Below are 13,008 nucleotides of genomic sequence, written 5' to 3'. Positions count from 1 at the left end.
TCAACAATATAAAAAAAAAGCAATATAATATTTTTATTTGAAGAACATAAAGATCAACAGCTACTGATGACAGTAAGCACTGGGTCTGATTACATGCATAAGAAATTGGAAACCATGCAGGTCCTTCTCAAAATGATGTTCCAAGAACTTTGGACAGCATGTTCAATATTGAGAGTGACAATTTCAGATTTCAGTGATCAAGATTCAGATAACAGTGAGGATGAGTCATCCAATGCTTTCGAGTTTATATCTATAAAGCAGCCATCCAGCTCTCATGTTTCAAATTTGCTGCATCCAACATTATCTGCAATTGCAACCAATAATGACTATTTAAGACCTGAAAAATTTTGGTCAAGAAAATTTCATCAGAGATTTTGAGTCAGAATTGTACAAGTAGCGTCCCTGGTTAACAAAAGTTCATCTTATGTGTGCCAGGAATATCTGAACAATGACTCATTTCAATTTATGAAATGGAAAAAAAAAGGCTCTTGCCAGATCCAACAGTAAGAAGCAAACCTCACTCAACTGGATACTGTGCATACGCAATATGTTCAGCAAAATCGCAACTCCCTAAAAGTGATCATTGAATGCGTGATATTTATGCCCCATAAAACACTGAGCAGCACGGACATGAGGAAAACAAGATACGATTGGTAGAATATCAGACAACAATTGGGTGAATTTTTTGGAATTGCTTCACTTGAGGTGTAAAGATATACCCTAGCTGGAAGACAAGCCAAAAAGCCAACTAGAGAATCATGCCCAATGGACGTCAACTAGAATACAAAATGAGATTCTCCAAATAATTGATGAACTCGTGCTGGAACACATCATGAATGATGTGAGGCTGAGTCGCCTTTTCAGAATCATAATTGATAAGACATCTGACATTAGCAGAACTGAGGAAGTTGCATTGTGTTTGAGTTTCATCACTGGAGGAATGAAAAACAGAGCTATTCATCAGTTTTTATGCCACAAAATCAACTGAGGGCAAGGCACTATGAGCTAGCGAAGAAAGTCATCGCGGAACTCAATTTGGAATTGGAAAACATTGTTAGCAAGTTTTGATGGTGCTTCAAACATGAGTGGCATTCATAAAAGATTAGCGACTGGGATGAAAATTAGTTCTCCCTTAGATATTTACATTCGCTGCTATGGTCACTTGCTAAAACTAGCACTCCAGAACACAATGACTCACACTGAGCCTTTCAGAAATACCTCAGGCACAATCCAGGGTCTTTACAACTTCTTAGAAGCGAGCCCTAAATGGTGCACATTGTTTGGAGACATAAAAATGGATAGTGAGCATCTTGCTTTGATGCTCAAATCATTGAGTGTGACAAGATAGTTGTGTCAATGGGAGGCTGTTTAGGAGCAGTTGGAGAGGATTGTGAAAATGTTGCCCAGGTTTTCAGAGGACAGGGATCCAAAAACTTAGTCAGAAAGTAGAGCACTTATAAATGCAATCTGTGACTTTGATTATATAATAGGTTTGTGCTTACTGAAACTCATTCTTTCCAACACAAACAGCCTCAGCAAATATCTCCAAGGCAAAACCATTGATGTTATTACAGCAACACGTAATGCTAACATGACATTGATGACACTTCAAGGTTTCCAAAGTGAGGAGAACTTTCAACATCTATGGAAAACAGCATTGCACCTGAGTAACAAGATCAAGGGCTGGAATCGTATAAAGTCTGACATACTGCAATCTTGACGAACTTACCCAAAACTTTGTTCACTGCTGTGCAGACTGGAAATGATTTCTTGATATAAAGTTTGTGTATTAGTTAAAATCAGTTCCACTTTGACTTATCTAAAGCTGGATAAGCAAGTACGTCAGCTGAACAGCAGGTCTTTTCTTAAAAATAACAAATACTGCAGACCTTGCTTGGATAAAAGTATACAGGGGTCAAATTATACAACTCCAAATTTCTGCAAAAGTTTATTTATTGTTTTGCCTCAACAGTGATGAGTGCAACAAGCAGCCTGCTACATTGAGCTTGGGTTTTAGACATTCCCTTTGATTTTTTATGTTTAATTTTTGTTTGGCATTTCCTACCCCTATCAGGAAATTGAAGCTTTTCTGTGGGCGATTTAAGTCGGCATCTTCATTTTATTCGGTCACTAGTAATTTTAAACATAGTGCTTATTTATCTATTATAAACAGTGGAAAGTTTCCAAAACAATTAAATTTAATGTTACGTGAAATTTGTTAGATTGTTTTTGGCTTGAACACTCTACACTCTGTACCTGAGGTTGATTTTATTCACCCTCACATTAGTGTATGCGTGAATTGTGTATTGGCAAAACTCACATTGGGATAAATCATGTCTTTTGCAAAATAACGTCATTTCATGCTTTAAGTTTTAGCTTGTCAAAAAATAAATTTTCAGTCACGAGTATTCAGTGCTTTATTTTTAATTAGGCCCTGCACCAGCTTCCTTGTTTGTTTTGTGTTACTTTCTGTGAGAAAAGGGGGGGATTTTTTCAGGTGAATTACGATTGTCAGGGTCAGCCCCCCTAGTAATACTCTGCATTTTAGAGCCTTTGGTGCATTATAAAGGTGAAAATCAAATTTCACTACTCCTTTAGACAAAAGTAGACCACGAGTTGATGGTAAGACTGTTGGCTAGCTGTCTTTCTTCTAGTCTATCTGTTCAAAATTAGGGACAGCTAGTGTAAACATCCCTCAAGAAGCTAAGTATAAATATCCGAAAACAAAGAATTTTTCACACTACAAAAATAAGACTACTTGATCTGTAACTTCCAAGTCATCACCTATCCCCCTCTTTAAAAGTAGGAGTAACATAAGCAACTCTCCAATCCTCAGCCACCCATCCACTGTCTATTGAACCATGTACGAGTCCTTATCATCTCATGATCAACAGAATATTGCCATTTCTTCTCATAATCATACAATTATACTCAAATCTCAACTTATGTTACAACAAAATCTAATGTAGAAGATATTTTTATACAGATTTTTGCAGTTTGTTTTTCCATCAATAATGTGTTTGGGAAGCAGCTTATGTACTCATGATTAATGGTTGTTTAAAAGGACAGCTTCTATGGATTATCTTGTGTACAGTTACCTAAATTAGGTACAACTTGTTGAGTATATGGGATGAGATTTAATAAGTAATATAATAATAACACTTTTTTTTCAACTGAATACTCTAGTGGCTCATACAAAAACAAGGTAGACATTCCTTTGTATTTCAGCAGTTGTATCATATGCACTTTGCTGCATAGACTAAATGTTGACTCTCTGAGACCCGGGAGCATCAATTCGACACACCTGTTATATGGTTTGTTAAATTGCATTACACAGAAGAAACTACTGAATGACTGACACTACAGAACTAATTTCTACAGTTTATGTAGCTTTTGAAAATAAAATATCTTATTTTTTAAGTGATATTTGTAAGATTTTGCAACTTTGAAGTTTTTAAAGGTTACCATTGTGGTATTTTTTTCTGAGAAACAATTAAAAATGCTTACCTTTGTTGTAGATTTTTTGTTACTGATTTTTTTAGCCTTCCTACATTCTTTAAAAATTTTCAAATAGTTTTTATTTTATAAAACTGTAAACTTTATCTCTGTTTTAAGAAAAGATAGTTTTACAGTGTTTACAATAACTGGCATACAATAAAAATAACTTTTTTACAATGCCAAATTCATAGGAAGGTGACTTTTTTTTAATTTTAATTAGAAGTTTTAAACCCATTTGATATTCATTTATATATAGTTGTTTTTACATTTATTTCTGGTGATTTTTTTCAACCTTTTGAGCAGTTACTTAAGAGCTAATATGCTCTAATGCAAACAAGGCCTAAAACAAGTCTCATCAACAAAATGAAACTTGATATGGTCAATGCAAAATTATTTAACTAAGCCTATCTCATCTTGTTCTATACAAAACAGTTATGTTCCTATCATACTTCAAATGGAGTATAAAATGAAAGCATGATTTTTGCAAGCTTAAGAAAAAAAATCAGGGGCTGCAATTACAAAAGAAGCTTTTCAAAGGCATTTTTCTTTTCACAATATATCACCAAGCACTTTGTTCTAACCTCTACATAAATCATTGCTGAAATGAAAGTGTAATCGCTTTTATAGTTCAAAAAAATGGAAAAAATAATTTTAACTAGATGTTTCGATCAGAATCTTCGACTTCCTAAAGCTGACATATAAGCATTTACTGCACAACATGACAACTGAGGTTGAAAAACAAAGATTGGTTAAAAATTGATAAAACTTCATTTGTAAACAAGTCAGAAGGACAAATTAGCACTTTTTGTGAAAATCTATTATGATTTTCCTCCTAGAGGGCTAAATGTGCCACACTATGCTCATAAAAAAATCAGGAACTTCATAAACATAAATGATTTCATTGGCAGCTCACTGAAATCAACCCAAATTAAAAATTTCTCTTTATTATTTTTATGTATAAAATTAAACAAGTAAAACTTTTTCATTGAAAAAATTTCAACTCTAGACTATCTTAATTTTTTTAGATTGTGTGTTTTGTTCATTGTTAAGTGCAAAGTTACACAATGAGCTATTTGTGCTGTGCACTTCACGGGTATCAAAACGCAATTTTTAATGTCATAAGTCCAGAAACTTACTATTGAGCCACTGGGGGTATTGTGCAATTTTACTTTTGAAGTAGGCTGCACCCACCAAGGCATCAAAGAGATAATGTACTCATGTGATTATTCTGTAATTTCTTTAAAACATTTTATGGTTGAAATATTTTTACACATTAATCCTGACAAACCTGGACAAGGACAAAACAATTAATATGCTTTGCCCAGAAATTTAAAAGAAGTCTTGTTAACTAGCAGCTCCATGTAACCTATGATGACAGTGAGACCATGTAGTTACATATAAACTAAGAAAAATGTTATGACTTAAAATGAACTATGTAAACAGTTAGTTTGACTACTGTATCAGAATTTTTTTGTCTTTCACTAACTGAATGTTTTCAATAATTTTTTTTGTTCTTTGAACTCATATCTTTAAACTTTTATTGAATGACAGCTATGAACTCAATAAATCTAAATGTTCAAACTTATTATGAGATTGAAATATTTAGAATATGTCACCAGTTCAACATCTTGGTTGTCACTCATAAGTTTCACAAAATTTATAACAAATTCTGTAAAAAATGTATTACACTGTTGTAAAACATGTTTTGTTTTACTAAGTTTAGTCTTAATTTTATTCCAAAAAATTAAATTTTTTCAGACATCTTTGACTACAGGTGTTAACTTAAAACATTTGCCTCTTAACATTTTTCTATAAAAAATGTAAAATAATCCAAGTAAGCAAAAAAACACTTACCTCTGCTGGTTTATTGTTTTTGAAAGAGCTGTTATAAATCTTAGACATTGAAGGATCAGACAGTCTTAGGTTTCCAGAAGCTGAAGAAAATGGCCCTGCATGAGAAAAACAAATTTCGTCACATGATTACTCATTTTAGAAATAATTTTCAGCAATATAAAAATAACTTTAAAAACAATATAATTTTACAAAAGCCTAAGAGTTAAAAACTATTAAAAAATCTGCCTCATATTTTCTATATTCTAGCAGATTAATTAAATGAAATAAACCTACTATTATAAAATGGGTTATGCTTAAGTTGCAGAACAATGTTCTCTCTTTCATTTGCCATACTTGCTTTATAATACACAAGTTTTGAAATTTCTGCTAGGTTTGTATAAGATTTGTAAAGTAAATAAATTTACTAAAACCTGCTTGACCATTGTGTCAGAATTTATTCATTAATCTGGAAGAATGTGGTTATAAAGTTAAGAAGGTGATTTTTGTCATATTTAGTAAATGGATTTTTGAATTTTCTGATTAACGCAATGTTAACAGTCATACTTGTAACAATTTATTCTGGCCCAATAACAATGGTAATTTTTATTATGTTATTCTTTTTATGAATCAAGCAAAACAATCTTTCTTATGTTCAATAATATATCTACATAGAGAAAGTTTTACAGTATTAAAGGATTACCCTTGAAATATTTCATAATTAATTGTTTCATTTCCATCTCAAAGAAAAGTGTATGAATTTTACTTTGTGAAATTAGATTTATAACTTCAACTGTCTTAGTGTATATTTTTATTTTTTTAATGGTTCTTCTTTACCCTAACTTAAAATTGACTACTTTGCCACCAGAACATTTAAGGCCCTAGATATTATCAAATTTTTCCAACCTGAAAATTGTAAGTTATTATGAAAGATAACACAGGACACACCTAGCTTTTTAATTTCTATAATATAATTAGTTTCTAATCTACTCCTGTGACATTTGCATTCGTGGCTTCATTCTTTGGAAACTTTCAGCAAAAACAAAAAAGGTTGAAATTTATATTTTGAAGTTTTAAGGAAATAAAACTGACACCAATGGAATATGAATGATAGTTTGATTAACAAATATATTTTATCATAATTTCAGATCTTTGGCTCTTGCATTTAATAATTTCAAAAGTACCAAACTTGTAGCAGGACTTTTTAACTTTGTGAAATTAAACTGACATTAAAGAAAATCAAACTAGAGGACTATAGCTGTCAGTGATCAACTCAATTGATTTAAATAATCAATCACCTGTAAATGTCAACTAGATCAGTTCGTATCACATAAAACAGCTGATTAAAGAAGATTACAATTAAATTGATTAATGTCACGAAAACAATCGACTGACTGAAATTAGTATCTCTGATTATTCCCACTATTCAAGTAATCAAAATATTGCCATTATGATTTCTCATTATTATTTGTGATTACCTAAAGGTTATTAAGCTTAATTGATTAGTGCCATAGCTCACAAAAATATCAACTACTTGAAATTGATGTTTCCAATAATTACTATTTTTGATTATTCCCCCTATCAAGTCTCATGTGACAAAAATCAATTAGCTGAATGTAATTAATAAATCAGTCAGCTCACCAATTAATTAATTAGCAAATTCTACTAACTAACCAGCTCTAGAGTTCATCAGTCCAGTTAGGTTACAACATACAGAGTATTGTTTGAAACAATTATACCAGTAGTAGAGATGGGCAATTAGTGGTATTTGTTAATTGATTAATTATAACTTACTATGTAACACATTGTCAATTTTACATTTTATTCAACACTGAAAAAAATACAATTATGTAATTATAATTGAGAAACATAACACAATGTAAAAAACAAACAAATTTACACTTTGCTATAACTCAAAAACAAACAAATATAATGCCTCAATGACAAAGGGGGGAATCAAACCCTGATCTTCAAATCACAAAGCAACCCCCTAATCACCTGGCCTTGCCAACCCAAAGCTGAACAAACCTAAGTGATTTACAAAAAATAAGAATTTAAAAATCATAATGGCAACATTTTGATTATTTGAATAGTTGAAATTACCAAAAAAGTAATAATCAAAAACCCTAATTTTAATAAGTTTATTATTTCCATGAGTCACGACAATAATCCATTAAGCTAGAACTAGAATTAAGTGAAAATAATAATGAGAAATCCTATTGGCCATAATTCAATTATTTGGATAGGTGAAGTAATCAAAAACAGTAATATCAAAAGTACTATTTTTGATCATTTTTGTGACATTAATTGATTTAATTGTAATTTTGATTGCTAAGTTATTTCATGAAATAACAATTGGTGTAATTGATGTTCATAAGTAATTCGTTATATTAATTTATCAAGTTAATGATCAAGCTCTAATATATATACATACACACACTATATATTCTGTGGCTTATCAATGCCAATATTTACACATTATATACATATGTGTTTGAATCACAAACAGGACCTTTCACTATGTTTTTAATATGACAGGGGTTTATTTCAAACCATTTTATGGTAAAAATTGTTCAAATATTTTTAATTTTACACTTAAGAGTTAAAATGGAACATAATCTTATTTATGCATTTATTTTTTTTAATTGAGACAAAAACCTTTTCTGTAAAAACCAATGAAAGAAACCATAGGTAACATCTTTGACCTTACCTCTGCTATCTTCACTCTCACTACCACTAAACCTTCTTCTTCTCTTTTTCCCAAAGGAAGCTTTCAAGTTAAAAATCATCAATTTGAGTCACAGTTCACACAATAACATAAACAGAAGACTGGAAGAACATTACAAGTACATAATAAAATTACTTTCTAAAATTTTCAAGAAAATTTTTCTTCCAAAACTTTACTTTTTTTTAACACATCTCATTAAATAAGATGTTATTTTTCTTAGAATTAAATATTTTTAATTTGAGCAAATATAAAATATATTATTCTATATATTTGGATACTCAAGCTAAAGATTTTATTACTTCAATGTATATATATATATTTCTACATGCACACACACATATGTATGCACACATCCATGTATATTTCTACAAGGTTTCCAAGTTATGAGTTATGCAAGTGTACATGATGGCATAACTGTTTTCTTTAGAATACTAAAATATTTCTGTGTAAAAATGTAAACACTGTAAATGAAATGTGCATGAGATATTGTATTTTTATTCAGAAATATTAAAGCATAAATTCTTTAACCCACACCACACGGGTCAAAGGCCATGTTATCGTGTTTGTCGACTCACGTTCAAAATTTTACTCAACCACTATTTTATTAATTTATGTCAGTAAGTTTGGTATCTAACTGTAGATTATAATATAAATTTTAGTATTATACATTATTTAATTTCTTAATTTAAAAGTACATATTAAAAAAACACACCCATCAATATTTTTGTGTCACATGGTATGTTGAATGCAGCACTGGTTCAAATTATATGTTTGTGATGTCAAAATACAAAACCTACAGTTTCTTACAAATTAGGAACTCAAATTACCTATACTGACAAGCTAAAATATAAAATAAGAACCTCCTATTATTTCTATTTGCTGAGATATCACTACATTTACTGACTCAAACACAGTGGTCATGCCCACCTCTTTCTATTTTTGGAAATGCTAACATACACCTACTTCTGTCTATGACGTGTGAATAACCAATCGAAAGCTCAGAATGTCACCCAATTGGCTTTCTCAACCAGTTTCAAGTATTATGCCAACATCTTGTTCTTTCGATACAAAACTACAAGCTGGTAAGTTGAGTCTTTAGTCTGCTTGAAATTTCATATTTTTTATACCCAAATACAACTTAGTTACTAAGCTTGATAAATTACAGTGGAATTCTATGGTATCGATATAATAATTTATGAATTTTTTTATTTCAAAAGACACATATAAAACCTAAAAAATGTATTTTGCTTTACATCCTCCACATACATAATTTTATAAGGCTTAGCAACCTATGGCAAGCAGCAAATTAGTATAAAGTTCGTAAATAGAAGAGATAATTGTTTGCTATACTTCATTATTTACTGTTCTATGTTTTAAGATAAATAAGTTTAAGAACTTATTTGTAAATAGTAATACTGTATATACATATATAATGTATTATAGCTGAAATGTGACTGTATTTTACAAGATACAAGCTCACTAAAACACAGCCAAGACAGGTCACTTTGTAAAAGCCAGTTTTATATTCTTGGTACAGTAACATGAGTGCACATGCACTGCGTCATTGCAACTTCTGTAATGTTAGCCAGGCATGGCTGAAAGGTCAATATAATAAAAATAATAAATATATATAGATGTATAATGTTATGAGATTTAAACTATTTAGACTAAACATTTGTGTTTTCATGTTATAATTTGTAGTCATTCCTGAATGAAAAAAGCATCATTTATACTTATATCCTATTTTTTATGGTGATTATGAGGTCGGTCAAATAGACCAAACCTGTACAGAGATACAGTAGTGAAAATAACAAATAAAATATAAATTTTTTTCGAAAAAATACTTGTGATAATTATCTGCAGGTCATAAAGATTTTGCATGTGAAATTTGAAAGTTTTCTGATGCATAAAAGTATTTTTAATCTTAAAACCAAAATTACTTTGCACGTTGGATAGTCAACATTCGAAAAGAAAAAGGGCATGAGAAAAACAATACTTAAGAAATTTTAAAACTTAATGAAAAAATCTGATATTTTGTGTACAAAAGCCTTGTAATGTTTGCTAATAATATGCAAAATTTCATGAAAATGTTTTTTAATTTAAAAGTTATAGCATGAAAACTATAACAAGCACAAAATGGGACTGGGCCCGTGCTGAGAGAGTTAATATATTTCAACACAAGAAATAAAATAACTCACGGGTAGAAACTCTTCTAATTCAAGTCCTGCTGGTCTGTCTCTCTGGTCAGGCACAAAATCAACAATATTACTGGATGATGCCAGAACCATTCTGCTGTCAGACTGATGGTAGTTTGTGACATTATCATCTACCCGATGTTTCGGGAAAACAACTGCTTGCTGTGGCTGTGTTACTTTCTCTGGTCTTATGGCTACAGGTCTGACAACAGATACTGTAGTACTGGAGGAAGTATTAGTTGGATAATTGGAAGTTCTGAGCAGAGATACAGGGTTACTAGAGGAATGTCCACTATCACAGATTATAAATGAATCACAAGATGCTGTTCGAATATTTGACAGATTAATGGAAGATGCATTTTGCATTGGAGTAGAGGTTAATTTACTTGAAGAAGAAGGTAATGAAGATGAATGCATTGTTAATTGTGATCCTTCACATCCTCTTCCCATAATAGGACTATACGAGTTCTCTCCTGGAGGGATAAAAGAACTAAAAACTTTGGCTGCTGATCCAACAGTCTGAGAATAATTTTAATAAAATTATTTCTACTTTGGCTTTTAGATACAAATATAGCAATTTCTTTTAGAATTGGCATGGCTGACAGAAGAACATATTTTCCAGACTTAATTACAATTCTAATGCTAAAATGCAAATACTTTCTTATTTGCACAATATAACATCAAATGCAAGTTAATTTTTGTGATACAAAAATTACAAATATCTCAATCAAATTAGAAGAAATGATTTAACATCTAAAAAGAAAGTCAACTCAGAAGCCCACTCTACTGCTTTATTGTTTGTTGGTTATTGAAATTTTAATATAGCTTTGTAAGCTTAAGAGTGAATTTCACCCTTCATCTACATTAAATCACTAAAATCATACCAGAGAGCATTTAGAAAATGGAAGAAATAAATACTTAACTTATTGATGTGTAGTAACTAACTTTTAAATGTCTTGAAATGAGAAGCTCATATTTTTTTATTTAAAAGATCCCTTACCAACTACCACTCTTTACAAAAGTAAGCAAAAGTCAATGGGTTCCTTATGAAATATAATTACTTTTTAAAGTAGCAACAGTGAACAGGTCCCTTATCAGCTATCACTGCTTTTGTAACCAGCAACAGTCAATTGATCTCTTAACAACTATTAATACTTTCAAAAATAACTAATAATCAACAGGTACCTTATCAACTATCACTGCTTATAAAAAGTCAACTAAAAGAATTTGTAATTTACTTAGGTGCCTTAAGCAAAAAATTATATGGTTAGTTACATACAAGATTTTCTTGGATTGCAAATTTCAGAATATCCCTTAGTATCACTAATGTCATCACGTAAGTTGTAGTGTTCTGCAAAGTTTCCTCGAGGCCCTTCTTCAGAATCTTTGTAATTCGCTGATCTGTTAGAAAGGCAAAAACCATCTAATTTTTAATATTTTCACACATATTTAGCATGTTACTTCTAAAGTCTAAAATCATTTTACAATTCTTGAATACCTACATTCAGTCTTTAAAGAGAGGAAGGAGAGATTTCCAAGCACTTAATTACATTATTTTCAAGTCCCTACTACAAATTCAGATGTGTTTTTGTTTTAAACAAAGCTCAAAAGACTACTTGAAAAACTTGCTACTTAGACAGGTTAAAAACCATCATGCATCTTGTGAATTAGTTAAAAAAAGAAATTAGAATTTTGTTCCTAACAAATCAATGACTGAAACAATATAACTTGTGTGAACTTCCAATTAGTTTACAATTCCTACAGCATTTCACTAGTACTGCTTTCAAGAAGACCGTCTTCCTGTAAAGCCAGGTACACAAAAACTGATTCCCAGATGAACAGGTTGTTTTTATTGTATTTGACATGATACTGTTTATCAAGGCAGTCTGACAAAATCTTGTTTATTCATGGAACATATGACAAGGACAAACATTTTTTTTGCAAAGCTTAGCTCTTAGTCATTAGTGATTAGTATATTTTCTACACAACAATGTCCTTTGTGAATGTTAGTAATTGAAGAAGAAAGAAAATATTCAATGTGCACCTGAGATTCAAAATGATTTAAAACACACAAAAATATGCATTTTACCTCACCACATGTACAAAACTGATTAGTTGAAAAGTACGAAGCAAATTCTAAACGTTTTGTTAAAATTACGTTTAGTTACACACAAAACTTTAAACACAAGAATATTCTTTAATTTCATTAACCTCAAAATTTTAAAAATATTCAAATAGAAAATAAAAACATCTGGAGTTAACATTTATCACAAATATGAGACCTATTGGTTTTTAATGTTTTGCAAGCTTTCAGTGTTTAAAAACTAACTTTAAAAATATCACACTGTATGTATGTATATATATACAATTTTTCAAATAAACTGTATTACATCAAAAGCATACAGGCGATCACTCAGCACTGTATAGTTCTGACGAAATTATAATATATCCTAAAACTTATTTATTGTACATGTAGATGTACGTGCCAACAAGTGAATGCACCAACAAAGTTAGCCTTTCCAACCCAGAAATACTGAAAGTATTATAAAGTTAATGCTAGTCTTTATAATAAGATTTTATATGCTAGCGACCTCTCATTAATTTAATATTTCAAGTTAGAAATAACTGTACTCAAGTTATTTGTAAATGATTTACTTTATAATAATTTATGAAATTTATTATAAAATAATTTAAAGGCTTCACTAATTTCATAATTATTATAACCATTCAATATAAGTTTATCTTTTAATAATTCTA

At 30.4% G+C, this 13,008-nt stretch overlaps 1 protein-coding gene across 4 annotated transcripts in view; it reads right to left on the bottom strand.

The window, feature by feature from the left end:
* Positions 1–13,008, bottom strand: part of LOC106470609 — a 76,686-nt gene that overhangs the window by 58,627 nt on the left and 5,051 nt on the right. For all 4 annotated transcript variants that reach the window (XM_013931173.2, XM_022399235.1, XM_022399236.1 and 1 more), the window contains exons 3-4: positions 8,039–8,098; positions 5,353–5,447 (exon numbers count right to left, since the gene is read on the bottom strand). In XM_013931173.2, coding sequence (XP_013786627.1) covers positions 5,353–5,447; positions 8,039–8,098 — 155 coding nt within the window. The remainder of the gene's footprint in view (positions 1–5,352; positions 5,448–8,038; positions 8,099–13,008) is intronic.

This window comes from Limulus polyphemus, unplaced genomic scaffold, assembly GCF_000517525.1.
Source record: "Limulus polyphemus unplaced genomic scaffold, Limulus_polyphemus-2.1.2 Scaffold4114, whole genome shotgun sequence".
Classification (NCBI taxonomy): Eukaryota; Metazoa; Arthropoda; class Merostomata; order Xiphosura; family Limulidae; genus Limulus; species Limulus polyphemus.
This window is presented reverse-complemented; position numbering and strand designations above follow the sequence as displayed.